The sequence below is a fragment of the Alternaria hordeiaustralica genome (genome assembly GCF_023758085.1).
Source record: "Alternaria hordeiaustralica strain BMP 2776 chromosome Unknown scaffold_48, whole genome shotgun sequence".
Lineage (NCBI taxonomy): Eukaryota > Fungi > Ascomycota > Dothideomycetes > Pleosporales > Pleosporaceae > Alternaria > Alternaria hordeiaustralica.
The window spans coordinates 30,172-49,656 of NW_026056820.1; the positions used below are offsets into that span (position 1 = coordinate 30,172).

A 19,485-nucleotide genomic window follows, 5' to 3' on the forward strand; every position below is an offset into this window, starting at 1 on the left:
AAAAGGAAGATGTAAACAGCTTGTTCGAGATAATACATAACTTAACATGAAAATGTTCATGCAACAACGTAACATTGATGATCGAACGTAATAAATGCTGACTGAAGAAACCGAGAATGTGAGACGCATGTTGGAAAAGTGGAACGAGGGAGTGAATGACAACAACTAGATGAACATAGAAAGAAGGCGAAGGCAGTGCGAAAAGTTAGTCGACAGACGGGGGGCAATGACGAAGCGACATCACACTGCGCAACAAGATCCACATTCCCACAAAGATGAGTCTTGAACTTTAATTATTTATAAACAGGAGGCTCTTGCCTCCCTTTCCACCACCATCATCTTAGTTCCTAACATTCCCCCTAATCTCATCATCCCCACCATGCGTGTGAACATACGTCTGATCCCTCTCCTCAGGCGCACCGACACCACCATGCGCAAAGTCACCCGCCTTGGTAGGCTGACCGTTGGCCTTGATGCTGCCACCCTCGTCAAGCGGGATCTCGCGGTTGTTGCCTGCGCCAGAGGCGGCGGAGCCGTATTTTACTTGGGCGCCGGGGAATTTGCCTTCGACGTTGGCCGTGTCGACGCCGGATTCCGTTGCTGGAAGGGGGGTTAGTAGGGGTTTGGGATGGATGGATGGATGGGAGAGGGAGGGAGGAGGAAGGAGGTTGGGGGTGATGATGTGGGGGAAGGGAGAGGATAAACATACTGCTCAAACCAGCATTGTGCCCATGAACAGCGCTCTGGCTGTTGAGGTCCTGCTCAGCCTTCTTGGCGATCTCGTTGACGTCGGTGTTCTTATATTCGGCAGACATCGTTTCAAATATGTATCGTATGCGTAACTTGTTGTTCTGAAGTGTGTATCGGTAAAAACGTGGAATTTGGGTATCAAAGAAGTCGAAAGTGTGTGTATATGCAATGGAGGGGTAACTACAGGAGGGGCATTATAAACCTTTTGTATTACAACTACTAGCTTCAGACCACAGACCTCATCGATGATGATGAAAGAGTGGTGGACCCTGATGACATCACAACGACCTCATAACAGCGGGCCGAGACATGAGAATCCTTTCGCCATGTGGAAAAGTCCTGCCGATTAGTGAAGAGACTTATAAGCGGGAGCTTGCAAGTGGTAGGGGTTAGAGTAGAAAGTTTGCCGTGTTGGTCGCGTGTTGGTGGGGTGGGAGGTAGGTGCAGGTTGGCATCCAGGTACCAGATCCGAGTAGTATGACGACAACGAGATCGTGGGACAACGTAGAACGCACGCGCCAACATGGAAAGGACATCATGGGCCAGTAATCCATAGAATTATCATGTACCCAACCACCCAAACTATCGACTTCCACCACCTCCCCTCCGCCTCCCCCGCCCACCCAGAGACATGAGAATCCTTTCGCGATGGGGAAAAGTCTTGCCAATTAGTGAAGAGACTTATGAGCGGGAACCTGGAACTGCGGTAGAGGCTTTGGTTGATGGAAAGGTTTGCCGTTGTTGGTCGCATGCTGGTGGGGTGGTGGTGGTGGTGGACATCCAGGTACCAGATCCGCAGCGTATGACGACAAAGATCGTGTTGCAACACCGAACGCACGCGCCAACATGGAAAGAAGATCTTCTGTCTTTCGTGCTCGAGCGAGCCTGAGGGGTCTTTTCGCAAGGGCAACTTTGGTTGTGTACATCGAGAGATGGATAATCGGTAACGCTGTATTGCCAGGCTCGTCTGAAGTGGTCGTCTCCATACACACGCGCCAACATGTCAAGAAATATCGTAGGCCGGCAAAACAATAATGCATTTGCGCACAGCTATGCACACCTAATTACGCCTCATCATCTTTCATCTCTCATAAAGCCATGAAGTTCGTCCCTCATGAATGAATCGATTCGCCACTCAAGACTCCCTTCAAAACTTCATGACATAGCCAGAAACCCTGTGTGTTGTTGGCGAAAGAAGAAGACCGCTATGTAAAAAGAAACGCCATGCTCGCAAAAGTGATATATGCGCGGAAGCGAATGAAGTCCATACAACCAAGGAAACGTTTTGATGCCACATCCCCCATTATTACTGCTGCTGCTCTGCTCTTTCCTATTTCCTTACTCTTCAGCAAAAGTCACCTGCTTAAGCGGCGACCTATGTCGTTGCGAATTCTTGACACCGGGCTGTTGTTGTTGTTGGTAGTGGGAAAGAAACCTCGCGTCACCCTTCTGCCCATTACTCTCCACCCAGCTAGCAACTGCAGTCTGTCTTGTTCTGCTGCCGCGTACGGTGATGCTAGGCTTGAGAAGATTGTTCGCCTAGAAAATCTCCGAGTCGAGACTGCTGCGGTAGCTCTCGAGAGACTCTTCATCGTCTGCCATGTTCGTTAGTAAAAATTTACTTCAACTTCTCTTAAGTAGCGAAACTCACCCTGAATCGGCTTCCTGCGAACAACAGTATCCGAATGTTGTAGCGGGCTCTGAGGCTGTGGGCTCCTGCTGCCCATGGGCCTGGGGCCCGTGATCTTGCGCTGCGGGCTGTTCATACTAGCCTCGGAACGGAGGTACTGGCTGCTCGGGCGGGGCGAGGGTGTGGGTGTCATCTTTTTGCGCATGTTAGCATTGTCCTCAGTTCTTCTGAGGCGCGAGCTCAACTTACGCGATGGCCCCGGTCAGTCTCGAGTGAGTAACGCACCTCTGCAATAGGTGCAAGTGGTGTCAAAGCACCCTGGCTACCGAACTCATTCGGAGAGCTGTACATCTGCCTTGTCTGGCCGTAGCCAGCAAGCAGCTGTGGTGGTGGGACGAGCGGGCCGTCATCCGCGATCTTGGGAGGCCGAGGGGGGCCGGCCTGCTGCTCAGAAGCAGAGTGTTGGCTGTAGCCATCTGATGAGATTGGCGACAGGTTGCCAGCACCTTGTTGAGCCGACATGCCTGAGAGACGGTTGCGTGCCAGCGATGGCATGCTACCCCATTGGTCGTAATCAGGAGATCCTATGCTTGAACGAACAGGATTGTAGATCTGCGCTTGGGTCTCCAAGTTGTTCTGGTGACGACCGGTTGGCCCAGGTCGTGGCTGGGGGTGCTGCAGGTTCAGCGAGTTGCGATGCGCCTGGTACTTGGGGTCTTCCATCTCGTATTGGATGTCCTCTGGGATAAGAGGCGACGGAGAGCGTGCAGAACGGATCGAACGCTGCTCTTCCCTGGCTAGGGATGTGTTGGAACGAAGCCTGTCATCGGCATGCTGCTCGTATGGCTCCTCGTCATCGTAGTAGTCATCCTGGGAAGAAGACCTGGAGTGCATGGAGTGGGGTCGCCTCTCTCCAGACCCGCTGTTGCGTGGCAGGCTCTCTGGGTTGGTGGAGGTAGTGGTCTTTGACCATCGCGAAATCTTAGGGATACCAAAGATGGACGACGAGTTAGACTTGTGCTTGCGCTTCGGGGTAGTGTCATCGCTCTGTGAGTTCCGCGCTGCCCTCGAAGCTTGCGGAGGAGTTCCCAGCGATGCACGCTTTTCGGGGAAAGCTTCCTGGGTTGGCGTTGTCATGCGCTCGGTGTTCTCGTAGCCCGGTGTACGTGTACGCTCTTCGTACTCCTCGTCGCTTTCCTCTCGTACTGTGCTAATACGGTTCGTTGGTACAACATCGTATCCAGAGTGAAGATCCTGGATGCGGCGGGAAGACGAAGGGTTGGAGAAGTAGCCAGATTGGTCTGGCGAAGAGGCAGTGTTGGCACGGCCCTCTGGCTCGTAACCCGCATCACCGCTTGCTCGCAGTTCCTCGTACGAGTTGAGACTGTTCGTCCTCGCCTGCTGATCCAACGAGAGCTGGTTGACTTGCTTCAGGCCCTCCACCTCACCAAGCAACTGAACGAGCATTTGCTCGATGTGCTTGATATCGCCGTCTCCCTTGCCAGAGCTGAGGCCCTTGAGAGCACGCCTAAAGACGTTCTTCTTCTTGGTCTCGATGTCATCGTCTGAAGAGGTACGGTTGATACGAGGCGGTGTCTGGGGCTGAGGACGGGGACCGCCAAGAATGCGTTGCTCCGCAAGGTTGACTCGCTTGTCGGTGGTGTTCATGATCATCGTATCTTGGGTCTTGATGAACTGCCTCAGGTCATCCAACTGGTTGCGCATCTCCGCGGCGCTTCGCACAAGGGTGACGAGAATTTCGGTGTCGCGAGCATTGCGCTGGGCGTCGCGAACAGTGAGATGATCCATGAGCGCCACGATGTCCTTCGATTCGATGCGGTCCATGCCTTTGCCGGTAGCTGCGTCGTAGAGAGGAGAAGTCATGCCGTGTGAGTTGCCACTAACATGTCGGTCATGTTTGGCACGAGCAGCAAACATGTCAGGGCTTCCAAGGTCCGCGCCATTGTACTCATCACCGTAGCCGTCATCATCAAAGATCTTTGAGTGATTGCGGTTTTGTGGCGTGTACGCTTCACGTTGGTTAGCCGACTGGTAACCCTCGTCTTTCCAGCCGGTTTGGCCTGACAAAGGAGTGCGGTTACTCTGCGCATAGCCTGACTGCTCGTATTGTTGCTCACCTGGATAGGGATGATCATATTCATCTTCTACGGTGGCCTGGTGTCGTTGGTCGAACGAAGCCGGACTCTGCTGCTCTTCTCTTTCGTAAGCAGCAGCAGCCGCCATGGCAGCAGCTCCAGCTCCGAGTCCGATGGCACCTTTGCTGAAAGAGGTGGGAGTACGCTCTCGCTCTTCTTGTCGGCTGAGCAGCTCGTCGGTACGATCGTGGTAGCCATCGCCTCCTCCGATTGGCCCTTGGATGATGGATGGGTTGGTAGTTACATCCGAGTCATCATCCATGCCGTAACCAATCTCAGGCATCATATCGTTGTCTCCAACCGGGTAGGCACTATGATGCATCTGTATCGGTTCATCCATCGACATGGCATCCTCGGACTGTGCCTCGGACTGCGCGATACTTTGCCTGGGAGAGTTCTCACGAGCAATGTTTTGCTTTGGAGACTCCTCGGCACGTCGTTCCTGCTGCAGAGCTTCGGCCTTGTCGCGGATGGCAGCCCATCTCTGGCCGGCAGGTACTTCGTCGGTTTGGACGTAAGCTGGGTTCGTGTGAACCTGCGACAGCGTGCTCTTCTTGAGCGGGCTTGTGGCCATAGAGGATCGAACGCTGAGGGTGGATTGTTCGTCATGTAGGGAGGCGACAGCAGACTCGACGGCCAGTGGTGTGTGGACGTATTCAGGGATTGTGCCGACCTTGCGAATGTCCTGAAGATCACCGACCTTCTGCTCATGGTCGAGGTATTCCACCCCTGTGCTATCGTCGGTGTACATGGTCATACGGTTGTAGTTCACAGAGCTATCCTCAAGTTCGCGTCGGTACATATCATTCTTCTCGTGGTTGCGGTCGAAGAATTGCTTCGTGTCCTTGGTGGTTGCATCCTCATTGAGGATAGACCTCTTGCTTTCGAGAGTAACGCCCTGAGGTCGCTTACGGGTACGAGCCGCCGCCTTGGTGCTAGTCGTCGATGAGAGTGATGCAATGGAGAGGTTAGACTCCCTTCGCTCGAACTGGTGGCCGAGAGAAGACACCGAAGGTCCACTACGGATAGAGTGCATTCTTCGTGGTGAGCCCGTGGTTTGCGCATCTCCCCGATAGCTAGCCTCGCTCTGTATTGGGCTGACAGTGTCACCACGTCTTGATTGCGTATCGCTTTCGATCTCATATTCCGAAGCTTGGGGCCCGGATCGCTCGATTGCGCGGGCTTTAGCAGCTGCTGCTGCATTCAAGCTAGCGTCGGTGGCTTCCTTCGAGCGTGAGGTCCAGCTGCGGTCACTCTTCGGCGTTGATGTGCGGACCTCGTTGGTAGATTTGTTGCTATGGGATGTGCCGAGCGTTTGCTGGAGAGCATTGGGTGTGCGGGTCGGGGTGCGCGGTGATGGCGAGATGTATCCGCGAGGGACTTGTTGAAGAGGCGTCTCAGCACCGGTGCCTGTTATGCCAGTGCTGACCGATGACCTCGACTGCGGTCTCTCTTTGGTCTCGGTCTCTGCGGATAGGATTGAGTCGCGAGTGAGCTCGGATCCTCCAATGAGCTCGCTGTGGTTGAAGGGTAGGGGAGGGACGCGTTCCTTGACACGAGGCTCCTCGTGCACACTTTCGGATACGCTTGCGGATCGACTGCTGCGAGAGGAGCGGTGCTTGCGCTGTTTGCGTTCTTCCTCCTTCTCTTCCCGTGAAGTGTGATGCTTGAGAGCGGCAGTGGTAAGGCCGGCTCCAGCAAGTCCAACTAAAGCAGCATCTCGTTGAGACATGGTGCTGTCTTTGCTACTGCTCTTTCTCCGATGGGTCTTCTCCTTCTCCTCACGGGTAGTCGAATCTGCGTAGCTTGAGATGGAGCCCCGGCTGGATCGTCGCTCGCTCTTGCGACTTGATCCGCCAGCCAGGGTCGTCCCTGGATCGTCGCCATCCCTGTTGAGGACAACTTTGGGCTTGTTGCTGTGGAGTTTGGGTGCGCTCGAGGATTTGGACACACGGCGTCTGGATGGGTCGCGAGAGCCGGCTGATTCGACGGTTTCGAAGGTGGCTATGCTGTCGCGGTTCGCGCGGTCGAACTTGTCCATGTTCCTGGAGGTGCGGTTCTCTTCTTTCAGCGCATTCAGCTCGGGGAGGATGAGGCGCTTGATGGCGTCCTCCACTGTGGCCAGTAGTTTGGGGTTGTTGATGGAGGAAGTCCCAGAGACGTGGGAACGACGGTCGGCGTTTGAGGAGAGGTAGCTGGACTCGGTGCCGCTCGCCTGCTCGACGTCCTTGCTCCTTCTGCGGTGCGACTTGCGGGGCGAGGCAAGCTCGTCTTCCCGCCGTCTTGAAGCGTCTCTTGACTTTGAAGAGCTGTGTTTTGATCTGGCAGCACCGCCTTCTGCGGCCTGTTGCGCCAGTTTCTCCATGACGCGCTGTGTGATGCGGTCTTTGCTGAGACTTCTGCTGCGGTGGTGGCGGGGTGCCTTGAGGGTGTCCTGGATGGCCTCTGATACCATGGACTCGGTGACTGCGTCGCGTTCCATGCTGCGGCTCCTGCGCCGCGCGGGCGGGAGGATCTCTGTCTGGCCAGTCATGCTGTCTGCGGGCATGGACGATATGTCCGAGGGCATGGGGAGGAAGCGGCCGCCGTCGGTAGACAGGTCGCTGTGGTTGGGCAGCAGCTCGATGTCGACGGGCGGCAGGGAGGAGATGTTGGAGAGGTCGGAGTAGGCGACGGTGCGCGAGTCGTAGAGCTCGGAGTACGACTTGCTGGTCGCGAGCGAGAGGCGCTTGGAGTACGAGGGCGCGTGGGAGTTGCGCTTGGCGGACGTCTGGGTGATCTGGACGTTGTCGCTCGCGGTCGAGTGCCTGCTCTTGCGAGACGAGGGGGTGACGCGGACGCGCACGCTGCCTCGCGAGCCGGTCTGGCCTTCGTCCTTGCCGGACTCGAAGTACTCAATGAGCAGCGACGTCTGCGAGGGGAACTTGCGGGAGAGCCTCGCTTGGCCGCGGGGCTTGGTGGGCGAGGTGGTGTTGATGGTGATGGGGGTGCCGTCGTCGGGGACGGAGTACGAGGTTCTGTCGGTGCGGTTGGAGACGTCGGTGTTGATTTCGTCGATGTGGTAGGTTGATTCGTCTGCGGAATCCAGAGTCGAGGGTTCAGTAGGTGCCGGAAGAGGAGGTCGTTCTGTATCTAAAACCATCGTAGAATCTGAAAGATTCTAGAAGGCGGGGTGGGTGACGGAAGACATGTCCGGCGCCGTTTTCCTCGAGGACGTTATGGGAGGGAAATGATGTTGGCGATGGTGTGGGTGCAGGGCCGCACCGTGGCTGTTTACGTTTGCGCAACCTGGATGTTGCTGGTGCGCGAACAGCGAGGGCGGGTGTGCGAGAGGAGCCGTGATAGCGGGCGTGAACGGGACGGGGGTCGTGAACGGACGTGAACGGGGACGTGAGAGGTCCAGTTGGCGGTCGAATGCGTGCAGCACAGCTCTGCGGCGTGCGACGCTCTGCGACAATGGCCGCCGACGTTCAGGCTAGGCGGGTTAGACACCTCCAGCTGCTCAGCAATGTCAGATGTCACGGGACTCACCAGACCAGGCAGCACAACAGCTCCCGTCTATCGCAGGTAGCAATGGCTCTGCAGCTCCGTCGCGCTCTTCGCTGGTGGAGAGGCGTCCTGTGGTGGTCGCCAACTCCAGCTGTGGTGGAGAGAAAGGCTGGGTCACGGCTGGAGAACAGCAATCCTTGTCGGCGCTAACACGGGCTGGAGGTGAGGCTTGTTGACCTTTGCAGATCGAGGATGGCGTGTCGGCGAAGGATTATTAGAATTATTACAATTATCCTAGTGCAATAGTACGATGGGTATAAAGTTGTGAAAGATGATGTAAAGGGCACAGAGTGAATAGAACCACCTGCGACAGGTCGCGTCGTATTCGACCAACGATGGGCTACGGGCGATACATCATGACTTGTCTGTCCCCAGCCACTCGGCCGCGTCAAGACCATACAGCGTGCCTGGTGTCCCTCGTGGACGCCGTTGGCCATGCATCCCACTGCAAAGTGCGCGACGAATGCCAGCCTCTACCGTCCCTCCACCGGCTGCCTGTAACAAAGATGGCTGGTCGCACCAAAAGCAACCACGTCGCCTATTCTATTCTTACCCCTCCCGTCTTCCCGCGCCTCCATGCCACAATCTCAAAATCAGGCTCTTGAGATTCCATGTTTTTTGCTGCTTTTCCAGCCAGCTTCCCTCCAACTTGACGTGAAATGCTCACCGCCAGACTGTCAAACATCCGTCATGGCGGCCGTCTCGCTGCTAACTACATAGCTAGCTAGCTTCTAGCACCCGTGTCGTTACCAGGGGTGATGGTGCCGCAACCCCCGTGGGCGGCCGCATCCGCTCCAGCTCGCTCTCCCATCTCCGCGACGTGATTGGCCCGCCAGCTGCTCAGCGACTTGCCAGCGCATCCCCCAGGGCTCCATACAAGCCGCGGCGTCTGCGCTTTGGGAAACTCGTAGGGCTGGCTGCCGGGCACAACTCCGTCAAATAGAATACCAGAAGTGCCTCATGCTAGAGAATAAATATTCCGAAGGATGCAGACTTGGTGAACTGGCAGTTTGACGCGGCCTGCACAATGTTGCGCTTCTGCTGCCTCAGTGGTTGCCCGCCCGAATCTTGCTAGCTCTCACCGGTTTGGTGGCGCTGTACGGGCGGTCTTCAAGACGTTCATTTTTTGCTTGCAGTTAGATATAAGCTACCGAGTATGTCATACATATCAGGGACAGAGTTGTTTGAAGTTCAAGGTCCACATCAAATTGACACATTTCGCTTCTGAAGTTACCGACATCCCCATGGGTGCTCAATTAGATCATGCAAAGCTATAAACCCTAGATCATGGCCCGTATGTGATTTTGTACGCCAAACTCCCTTCAATGCCTCTCAACTACTACCTCAGAACCTCTTGCCTCCCCTCATCGGTCGTCGGCCCTGCGCAGGCTGGCTTCCGTATGCTCTCCTTCCCTCCACCTTCTTGTCGCGACTGAGACTCGCCCCAAGACTGATGTCGATGCGCGGTGGTGTCGAGAAACCGAACGATTTGGCCACCTTGACGAGATCCAGCTTGTGCACGTCGAACACCGACCGCAAGCTATGTGAAGCGTACGACTGGAGGTACGACCGGTAGCCATCCTTTGCGCTCTTGTTGAGGTAGTAGTTTTTGCTGATCAAGGCTTCCAGTTGTGACTGGATGTTGAGAATCTTGTTGGAAGGCAACTCAAACTCAACCAGCGGTACTCGGTTTTCCTTGAGCAGCTTGAGGAACCCTACTTCCGATGGCAAGAGGAACATCAAACTCCTGCCCTTGCCATTTGCACCTCGGGCTGTTCGACCGACTCTGTGGATGTAGTCTGTAGACAAGTCAGTAGATGATCATGCATTGCGTGCGTTCAAGCTTACCTCGCGGGTCATCAGGTGGGTCGAATTGAATAACCCAATCCACCTCAGGAATATCTAGTCCTCGCGCAGCAACATCTGTGCAGATGAGTGTGCCGCTTTGTGCGTTGACAAACTCGAAGAAGCGGTTCGTTCGCGCCTGTTGTTTGAGTTTGCCGTGCAGTCCAAGCACAGGCAGGTCGATGTAGTTGAGCAATTCGCTGTAGAAGTCGACAGATGCGCATGATGACAAGAAGACAATGACCTTCTTCTTCTGGTGTTTCTTAAGGAAAGAAAACAGAAGCCTGAACCTGGTGTCTGAATCGCACAGAACGTAACCCTGCTCCAATCCCTGGACCGTGCTATGCTCGGCACGGTGATCGACGTTGATATAGAGGGGGCCGGCCTTGAGCGATATCCTTGCGAGATCCTCGACCTTGGTGGTCTGTGTTGCGGAGAAAAGCATAGTCTGACGCTCCGTAGGCAGGATCTTGATGATGGACCTCATCTCGTCTTCGAAACCGACTTCGAGAATTCTGTCTGCCTCGTCGATGATGAGCGATCTCAAGTTCTTGAAGACAAAGCCCTGCGTGTTGTGTAGATGATCGAGGAGGCGCCCGGGAGTAGCGATGATCAAGTTCAAGCCCTTCCTGATCTTCTCGGCTTCTGCGTTGCGGTTGGCACCACCGATGCAGATACCAAACGTCTGGCTGTGTGGTTCCATGAGCTCGCGCGCTACACCGAAGATCTGCAACGCCAATTCTCTGGTCGGCGATACGACAATGACTCCAGTTCCGTTGCGTGGCTTGAACCGCAGCTGTGAGAGCATCTCGATGGCGGGGATGAGGAAAGCCAGTGTTTTTCCACTGCCCGTCTTTGCCGCTCCAAGCACATCCCTTCCAGACAGCAGAGGTGGTATAGCCTTCTGTTGGATCTCTGTCATGTTCTCGAAGCCCATGTTCTTGATGGAGGTCATCGTTCGTTCGCTCAGGTTGAGCTCGTCGAATCGCGTCGGGTTCGCTGAGGGCATCGAGGTGCCTGAGGGAAGATCAACGGCATTGCTGCCCGTGCCAGAGGGTAGTTCGGCAAGCTCGTCATTGTCGCCTTCATCGTCTTCCTTGTCGCTGTCGTCGTCTGCGGCACTGACTTCTGCGACGACTTCCTCTACTGCCGCTTCTTCTTCCTCGTCGCTCTGTTCCTCCTCAGAAACATCCTCTACCACAGGCTCTTCGACGACAGGCGCCTTGTCCTTGCGCGCCTTCTTGCGCGCTTTGGTAGCATCTACGCCATCATGCGCTGGTGCGATTGCTGGCTCGGCGCTCTTTTTGCTCTTGTGAGACCTCTTCCTCTTGTTTCCCGACTCGATCGCGGCGGGCGACATGGTGTATAATGCGTTTAGGGGTGCTGTGCAATGGCGCGAAAAGTTCGACTTGAAGCGCACCGGCTTGCCAAAAGTTCTAAGACCGAGAAATAATTATCGCGCTAGAGACCCTGGCCTGGCGCACAGACCAGTTCGGCAGCATGCAGCATTGCCGTGATGTGGGAAACACCACCCAGCTACTCTACGAACACTGATGAAAGAAAGGTCTTACCTGGCTGTCACAGCCTGCGCAGTTGGATGGTCTCAAGGCTGGCGCACATCATCATGAGGTCTTCGCTGATACCACCCACGCTCCCACGACGTACGACCCACAACGTGCTCATCTGCAATGTTCGAGAAATTCCTAAATCTCAGCATCCTCATGTTCAAACGAACAAAACCCATCAGACGTCCCGTGGATGGGACGAATCTACGCTCAGCATCCACGGACGAACTTTAGCATCTTCCAGAGTCCTTAGCCGGTCGCATGTAAATAGCGTATACACCATCCTTAGCACTAGCCACACGGCCTGAATGTTGTCCCGAGTATTTGCACTCCGGACCAAAGAGTCAAAAAAACAAACCCTCTAGATCACGGACGAAACAGTGTAGTTACATGACGATTGTAGCTACAATTTTGTAAAGCTGAGTGCTGTGCCAGCAGTGGGATCGTATTACCAATCAAATCGGAGTAGCCGACTTGTATATATATGCCTTTGGAGTATCCTGGAGATCCTACAAACACTACAGTACATCTCACCATCAACCTCAACTTAGGCCCATATCATCAATCTACCAACAACATCATCATGGCACCCAAGATCTTCCTGTACACACCCACCCCCTCCCCCTCTCCAACATCCCAACAACTAACCCCCGCCCAGCACAGGAGGCACAGGCTACATCGGCGGCTCCGTCCTCCACACCCTCGCAACCACCCACCCCGAATACACCATCACCGTACTTCTCCGCCGAACCCCCTCAAACTTCAAATCCACCTACCCCAACATCACCATCCTAACCGGCTCCTACTCCAGCACCTCTTTGATAACCTCCGCCGCCGCCTCCGCCGACATCGTCGTCCACTGCGGGGACTCCGACCACGAACCCAGCCTCTCCGCCATCATCTCAGGTCTCCTCCAGCGGCCTACCCCAGGCTACCTACTCCACCTCTCCGGCACGGGAATAGTGTCGGATTGGGCCGACGAACAGTACTTGGGAGTGCTAAACCCAAAGGTATGGTCAGACAAGACTTCTTTGGCTGAAATCAGGGAGTTGCCTCCTACGGCGCTGCACCGTAACACCGAAACCATTTTACACGACACCATCGCCAAGCACGGTGATAGGATCAAGATAGCTATCATGTGCCCCCCCGATATCTACGGCAAAGGCAGGGGATTAGTTAAAACGCACAGTGCGCTTATCCCCTTCTTCATCCACGCAGCGAAGGGGATTGAGAGTGGGAAACCTTTTTATTACAACCAAGGCGCCAACACCCGGAGTTGGGTGCATATCAACGACCTCATGCGTCTGTACTTGCACGTTGTGGAAGCCGCAGCCTCTTCCTTGTCCTCCAACTCCGACTCCTCCAGTGGTGATTTCTTCAACGAAAACGGCTACTACTTTGCTGCCACGCAAGAGCATTCGCAGATCGATGTTGCGAAAGCAGTGGGGAGCATTCTGCACAAGCATGGCGTTATCAAGGATGCGGAACCGGTGCAGATCGGTTTGGAGGAACTGGATGGCATGGCTAATTATCCCGGATTCCCGAAGCTGGCGAGGTATTTGTTTGCGAGTAATTCGCGGACGAGGGCTGAGAGGGCGGGTGAGAAGTGGGGGTATAAGGGTGAGGCGCCGGGGCTGTTGGAGTGTTTGGAGGGGGATGTGCTGGATGCTATGAAGGGGATGAAGTAGACTTGTCGGCAACTCATATAGCAGTGAGCTCAACGATGACATTACATATGGTCTGAATGGTCTTCCTGCTATCTGTACCGTATGATAGTTATTACGGATGTCGACGACCTCTAAGCAATGCTATACCATCGTTGCTTGTGGACTCAGATCGTTACGAAGTCAATCGAACATAGTAATCATTCAATAGATTTTGAGAGAAATTACACGGGGCTCAAATATTACCCAAATCCCTCCACGCTCACGCTCAAACCAACGAGAAGACATGTTGCAACCAACAGATTCGTCCAATCCAAACCCACTTATCGCATGCGGCCGTCAAGACCCTGGAGATCACGCTCCAGATCGCTTCCGTTCCATCCACCTTGGTTGAACGCTTCTTGCGGCCTTGGGTCTTCGTAGCCAGCGCGGTCGTAGTTGTTGGGTATCGGGACTTGCGGTGCCTGGTTCCCCCCAGCGCCTGCACCGGGTTGTACGCGCACCATCTGGCGGAAGCGACTGACCTCATCCAGGATCATCTTCTTCATCTCCGGGATCTCCTCGACTACCTCGAACTGGAAGTCGAATGTTGTTGGGCATGAAGGCTCGTCGGACGCATCGTGCCAAATTTGTAGGTACCTGTGTTCCAGGGCCTCCTCGACTGAAATACGGCTTGAGGGATCAAAGGCGAGCATGCGGTCGAGCAGGTCAAGTGCGTCTGGGTTGGCGTTCCTGAACAGGGACTGGAACGAGATCTTCTGCATGTAGGGTAGATTGCGAACGTAATCTTGCGCACGGGGAGAGCCGATGCGGGAGAGTGTCTCCTCGTTTGGTGTTCCAAGGTAGTGCAGGATCTGGTTCAATTGATCGACGTAGTCGCGGCCCTTGAAGAAGGGCTTACCGCCAAGCAGCTCAGCAAGGATGCAGCCCACTGACCACACATCGACTACGCAGAGTCAGCTTGAGCTCGGCATGTGAAATGTCTAAGCGGTATCGTCGATGGGCACAGACACTGACTCTGTACGCCAACGACAAACGCCATCACGAGGGAGTGACTACTTACTAGCCTTTGTATAGCTCTGGAAGCTCAACATGATCTCAGGGGCTCTGTACCATCGGGTAGCGACATATTCGGTCATGTATCCTGCGTTCTCCTCGGGGTCCATGGAGAAACCCCTTGCAAGACCAAAGTCGCAAATCTTGAGCTCGCAGTCGGCGTTGACGAGGAGGTTACCGGGCTTGAGATCGCGATGGAGTACATTGGCCGAGTGAATGTACTTGAGACCGCAGAGGATCTGGTAGATGAAGGACTGGAAGTGGGCATCGGTGAGCGGCTGGCCGGACCGGATAATGGCTGCCAGGTCGCACTCCATGAGCTCTACACGCCTGTTAGCACCGTCTTATCAAGCATGGGATGTCATGCATACCCTCATATAGATAGCACTCGTTGAAGTTGTCTGGGCGGGGAATGTCCATGTCGTAGAGACATGTTATCTGTGCGACGGGTTTAGCATGGGGTCGATCGGGGCACTCGGGAGCATGTGTGTCTTACGTTACGGTGGCCTGGCAGGTGTTAGTAGTGTTGCAGCCGGCAGGTGGCATGCCAACTTACCTCTAAAGTGCTGGAGCAGCTTGATCTCGCGCAGGGCACGCTTGGCGAGGATCTTCTTGCTGAAGACGTTGGTGACCTTCTTGATGGCCACGCCCTCGCCCGTCTGGTTGTTGGTAGCCGCACTGGGGGCATCATCAGCACTTGTTATGCGGCGCGCCGTGGCTCGGGTCGTACCAGACAATGCCGTAGGCACCCTGTCCCAGCTCCTTGGTTACATTGTAGCGCTCGTCGACGATGAACTCCTGGTTGAACACCTGCAAGCTGTCAGTACGCGTGCTCGGCCCTGAATGGCGGATATAACGTTACCTTGAACACTTTGCGGTTGGCGAGGTCGCCCATGGTGGCAGCTGCGGCGGGGTAAGGCTTTTTCTATCTTCAGAGGTATGTAAAGAAGGTAACGATTGAAGACGCAGAAGTCGGACAATGTAGACTGTGGAGAAGAAGTGCGGGCGGCAAGCGCACGATATGATATAAGGCTAGGCGCGCGGCCAATGTGATGACTGACAGGAGCTGCTTCGACACAAAGCGGGGCGGCGGCTCTGGCACGGGGCGGGTGGTGGGACAGTCGAGGCAGGCGCAGAGTCTTCACCGGGAAGTCGCAAGCAATAGGAAAGCGATTGACGGACTGGCTTCAGCAGAAAAGCGGTCGTCCTGTGCCTCGTCGCGGCCTCCGTGAGGATATGGTGGGGTTGGTGTCCAGTCGCTGCGCGGACGAGGGGTTCAACTTGGCTGCTTGCGGCAAGGCGCTGCCCAAGGCACCTTCCTCAGACCGCTTCGCCCGCGCCGCTGGCTCTGCCCTACAATCAGGACAATTGCCCGTTGCAGGCCCGCGACCGTTTAGCCAGCCGACGGCCAGCCCGACAGCATGAACGCATGAGCCTAGCGCTCCGACTTGGCTGTCATGCACCTGTACAAATCTATCGTCCCCTCAGGGTCTGCCGCCATGTGCGCGAAAAGCGTGTATTTACACTATATACACTAACAAAACGTGGCTGCTCGTTTCTACCACGTGCCGCCGTCTAGATGGGTATTCAGCCTCTGCTATGCACAATTCAAACTATTCCCTCTCAAACGCCATATCCGTGGTGCCAAGATAAACCCGCCACCTATGCCAAACAAAATAAACGCCAGTCGTAACGTCGCAGAACAAGCAGCTTTTTGGCCTCATGACTCGTAAGAGAATCGCCGTCGGGAGGCATCCGTAGACCCTTCCAGCGGCGAGACGGGGGAAAGGGGATCGCCATCCGACTCGGCGCGTCGTTCTTCGCGAGCACGGTAGGGCGGCAATTGGAAAAATGTGTCCGAGGCTTCCAAGAAAGCACCGTCTCTTGGTGTGCGTGGTGTAATGGGCGACACGTTGTCGGTCGGAAGCCGACCGCTCACTATCGACACTTCGGACGGGGATATTGGTGGGAGCCTGCGCGACTCTTCGTACGCAGCTGGGGTTGCATCTGGCGTGCCGGTCGGATCTATGCCGTTGTATATCCTCTCGCGTACCACCATGGACTCCTTTTCCGACAGTTGACGGCCGCCTGCCTCGGGAAGCACAGGCATGTCTCCAGGCATCTCATAGATCTGACGCTCCTCGCCATCTGCCTCATGCACGGCTGATGATCCCTTCTCTTCTGCGCTGGAGCTCATCTCGTGATGCACATGGGATGAGCCAGGTAGCTCGGCCTTCGCGAAGACAGTCACGCCTTCTGTACTACTTCGTACTGGAGACGTCGGAGCCTCCTCTGACACGGGTGGATCCATCTTGGTGACCGCCGCCGCAGCGACATCGGCCTCGTATTGCGCTTTGATGTCTGCCAGCTTGCGCTTGTGCCGCCGTCGCCAGAACCACCACCCAATTGCGCAGAAAATCAGAGCAACGAAGAAGCCACCCCCCACTGCGATACCAATGACTGCCCCTGAAGACAAAGGCTTCTTCTTTGGGGGATCATAGTGCGGAACCGCGTAGGTGGGCGACACGATAGGCATGATTTGTGGAGCTTTGCCAAACGTCCAGTCCACCGCTGACACGGTGAAGTTCTGACGTTCCCAGTCTACGGTCAAGTAGGCTTCCTGCAGGAAGACTCTACCCAGTACCCACTGACGCGCCTCCGCACCTCGTCTGATAGGAAAGTATTTTGTCTTCTCTTGCAACCCTCTATACGGAGGAGTCGCCTCCAAGTCTAGAGCAGCATAGGGCAAAGTGATCTGCAAAGTCGAATCCGTGCTGTATTTCTGGCCGATAGTGATCGTGACACTGGGGTTTTGCGCGACGAGATCCCGGTGAAGCGCATCATCCACAAGGTAGAGATCAGTCTTTTCATCGTACTTTAGTCCAAATGCATCCTCAAAAGCTTGGCATATCTCAACCGGCAGGTAGAGTTCTGCAACCGTCGAATCAATGTACATGGTCACGTCGTCCCGGTTCATGAGGAGATCAATATCTCCTTTCGACGTGGTATCTGCCGTGATGCCGACGACACCAACCGCCAGGTCGCGCTCATTATCCGGGGCGAAGATGAAGGTGAGGTCGTTGGGAATGAGGCGAGAGGCATCGTAACCGCCAAGCGTGAGACTTCCGAGGACTGTTTGGTCACCTGTGCCTCCGAGTCAGTAATTTGCAACGAGGCTACGTGGTAATGTCTTACGGTACTGGGCGCCTGCCGTGTAGCCAAAAGACAGACTGGGGATGCTCTTCTGGTCGAAGAGCGTGGTCAGGTAGCTCGGAACGGATTCATCGAAGACGGAGAAGTTGGTCGACTTGGAATGCACACCTATATGCCCGAGCCAGAAGTTGGCGGTGACCAAGGTGCCGATCGTGGTGTTCTGAACTGAGGGCCCCATCTCCCCGGCCCTCCCCAGACCCACCGAATCGAAGCCGTACAATCCATTGCCGACCAGTCCGAGATACTTCTCGATCCACAGTTGGTAGAAGCCCTTTTGCTGCCATGTTTCCGAGTTGCTGCTGTTGAATAGGAAGCCGCGGCTGGTTTCACAATCCGAGTCGAAGACGTTGTATGCTGTAATTTCTCCTGTCACCGGGCTCGTGGTGTTGGTGATGCACGCCATGCGATTGATGGCCCATATCTGCTGGCTTGCAGTCGACACAAAGACGCGCACATTCTCCCCTGTTTCGCCCACGCGCAGAGTAAAGGTGTTCCATGAGCCGTCGACTCCTAGCCAGTTCTGGTCCGGCGCGACGATGACGGGTGCTGGTACCGAAGCGATGCCAGGCAGCAGCTGGAAGTTGGGCGTCTCGGTGATGTTTGTCGGCACATAGTCGGCTGCGGCAAGCAAGGGCAGGAGCAGGGCAGCGGCGAGGAAGGCGCATAGGGTTGTGTGGAAGGCACGATGCCCTCGGAAAGGGACCATGTTCCGTGACTAAGCGGCGCGTGGAAGGAGGCACGACTGGGGCCACTCAACCTCGAAGAGCGCAGCGAGCAGCATCACCGAGTGGCATTGTTTGTCCCCGCCAGCGCCACGAGAGGGGTGAAGAAAGAGAAAGAGTCCTCGGAATGCAGCCAGCATGCAAAAGCACTCTCGTCCAGAGTCGAGCCAGATTGGCGGATCCTGGCATGCCAGCCGAGAGCAAGCCAAGGCATATATTGCACCAAATGCTCTAACGAAGTTGGTCACTTGGCTAACGGGGCGAACGCTCCTTTCGATTGACGTACCCGCCATTTGCTGCGATAGCACTCTTTTTTGCGGGAGCGCCCCGACCGTCACCCTTCTGCGATCCCTCTGCTGTACGCCTTGATTTTGGCGCCTCGATGCTGTGCGGCGGACGTAAGCTTGTACGGCAACTTCGTCAGACGCCTGTAAGACGGCCATCCTGCTCCCGTCGCTTTCAACCGGTATTCTTCCGCAGCAACATAGATGAATGCAGCTGAATGCCGTGAGGCACCCGACCGACCCCTCGTTTCATCCCTACACCGATTGGCATCTGTTCGCGCAATCTGGGGTCGGCCTCTGGACTGCCATGTGCCACTGCAAGGCGCTGGCAAAGCGGCTGGGCTTAGGCCACCACGGCTCCCACTACGAGCGGGCGACGCCCACGCCCGGACTTCACGACAGCCACCCCCGAACGACAAGCTTGAAACAGTAGGTTCTGGAGCGGTTGACCAGCGCATTCGCTTAGATTTGCTCTCTCCAGTCTGGCAGATCGGCGCGCTTGCCAGAAACCTACCAGACCATCGTCATGCTCAACAAGAGGAGATCTTGAGTGATGCGTCGATCATGATGTTGGGATGAATGCTTTTTGTGCATGATGGACGTGGCGCTTCATCTCCGCAAGAGCCGCACGCCGCCTGCGTGGTAGACAATCAACTCAGCTGAGGAACAGCAAGGGCTGTCTACAATGGTATGGAGGCGTGTCGCACAAATACAAGCAATCGCCTATGCCGAGACAGGCAGGCCGGGATTCTGATGCCTCCGCCCACACCCCAGCCTGCAACATGCTGCAGTAGCGGGGTCTTGCGCTCTCAGGGACCTGCGTGGCAGTCGCACTCAACGTACAGCATGTTGGCCAGATTCATCGTTCTTTTGCGAGGTGGACATACGTTATTGGTGTCCTCGTTCAACTCACGTGCCATCCGCCTCATACCCCTGTCCGGAATAGGAGCCTACGGACTTCGCCCAGAGCCTAGCTACCTTCCGCGCTGATCTTCCGATAAATATGCATGTCCACGCTCGGGACCACGCCAATCGATGCCGTCCATAGGGC

General features: G+C 55.5%; 6 protein-coding genes across 6 annotated transcripts; 1 reads left to right on the forward strand and 5 right to left on the reverse strand.

The window, feature by feature from the left end:
• Positions 1-340: 340 nt before the first annotated feature.
• J4E84_010852 (uncharacterized protein) lies at positions 341-815 on the reverse strand (the record flags this gene model as incomplete). Its single annotated transcript, XM_049393407.1, has 2 exons — positions 341-600; positions 710-815. 2 exons carry the CDS (start codon positions 813-815, stop codon positions 341-343), a joined length of 366 nt encoding a protein of 121 aa, XP_049238851.1.
• A 1,474-nt stretch (positions 816-2,289) lies between these two features.
• Positions 2,290-7,678, reverse strand: J4E84_010853 (uncharacterized protein; the record flags this gene model as incomplete). Its single annotated transcript, XM_049393408.1, has 3 exons — positions 2,290-2,345; positions 2,402-2,573; positions 2,630-7,678. 3 exons carry the CDS (start codon positions 7,676-7,678, stop codon positions 2,290-2,292), a joined length of 5,277 nt encoding a protein of 1,758 aa, XP_049238852.1.
• A 1,751-nt stretch (positions 7,679-9,429) lies between these two features.
• On the reverse strand, positions 9,430-11,290 carry HAS1 (ATP-dependent RNA helicase; the record flags this gene model as incomplete). Its single annotated transcript, XM_049393409.1, has 2 exons — positions 9,430-9,884; positions 9,934-11,290. 2 exons carry the CDS (start codon positions 11,288-11,290, stop codon positions 9,430-9,432), a joined length of 1,812 nt encoding a protein of 603 aa, XP_049238853.1.
• Positions 11,291-12,078: 788 nt separating this feature from the next.
• Positions 12,079-13,183, forward strand: J4E84_010855 (uncharacterized protein; the record flags this gene model as incomplete). Its single annotated transcript, XM_049393410.1, has 2 exons — positions 12,079-12,098; positions 12,154-13,183. The coding sequence occupies 2 exons, from the start codon at positions 12,079-12,081 to the stop codon at positions 13,181-13,183; spliced, it is 1,050 nt and encodes a 349-aa protein (XP_049238854.1).
• Positions 13,184-13,482: 299 nt separating this feature from the next.
• On the reverse strand, positions 13,483-15,110 carry SPM1 (Subtilisin-like proteinase Spm1; the record flags this gene model as incomplete). Its single annotated transcript, XM_049393411.1, has 7 exons — positions 13,483-14,105; positions 14,223-14,537; positions 14,587-14,653; positions 14,712-14,722; positions 14,772-14,893; positions 14,946-15,025; positions 15,078-15,110. The coding sequence occupies 7 exons, from the start codon at positions 15,108-15,110 to the stop codon at positions 13,483-13,485; spliced, it is 1,251 nt and encodes a 416-aa protein (XP_049238855.1).
• An 825-nt stretch (positions 15,111-15,935) lies between these two features.
• J4E84_010857 (uncharacterized protein) lies at positions 15,936-18,134 on the reverse strand (the record flags this gene model as incomplete). The annotated part of the gene is made up of 2 exons (XM_049393412.1): positions 15,936-17,359; positions 17,411-18,134. 2 exons carry the CDS (start codon positions 18,132-18,134, stop codon positions 15,936-15,938), a joined length of 2,148 nt encoding a protein of 715 aa, XP_049238856.1.
• Between the last annotated feature and the right edge of the window lie 1,351 nt (positions 18,135-19,485).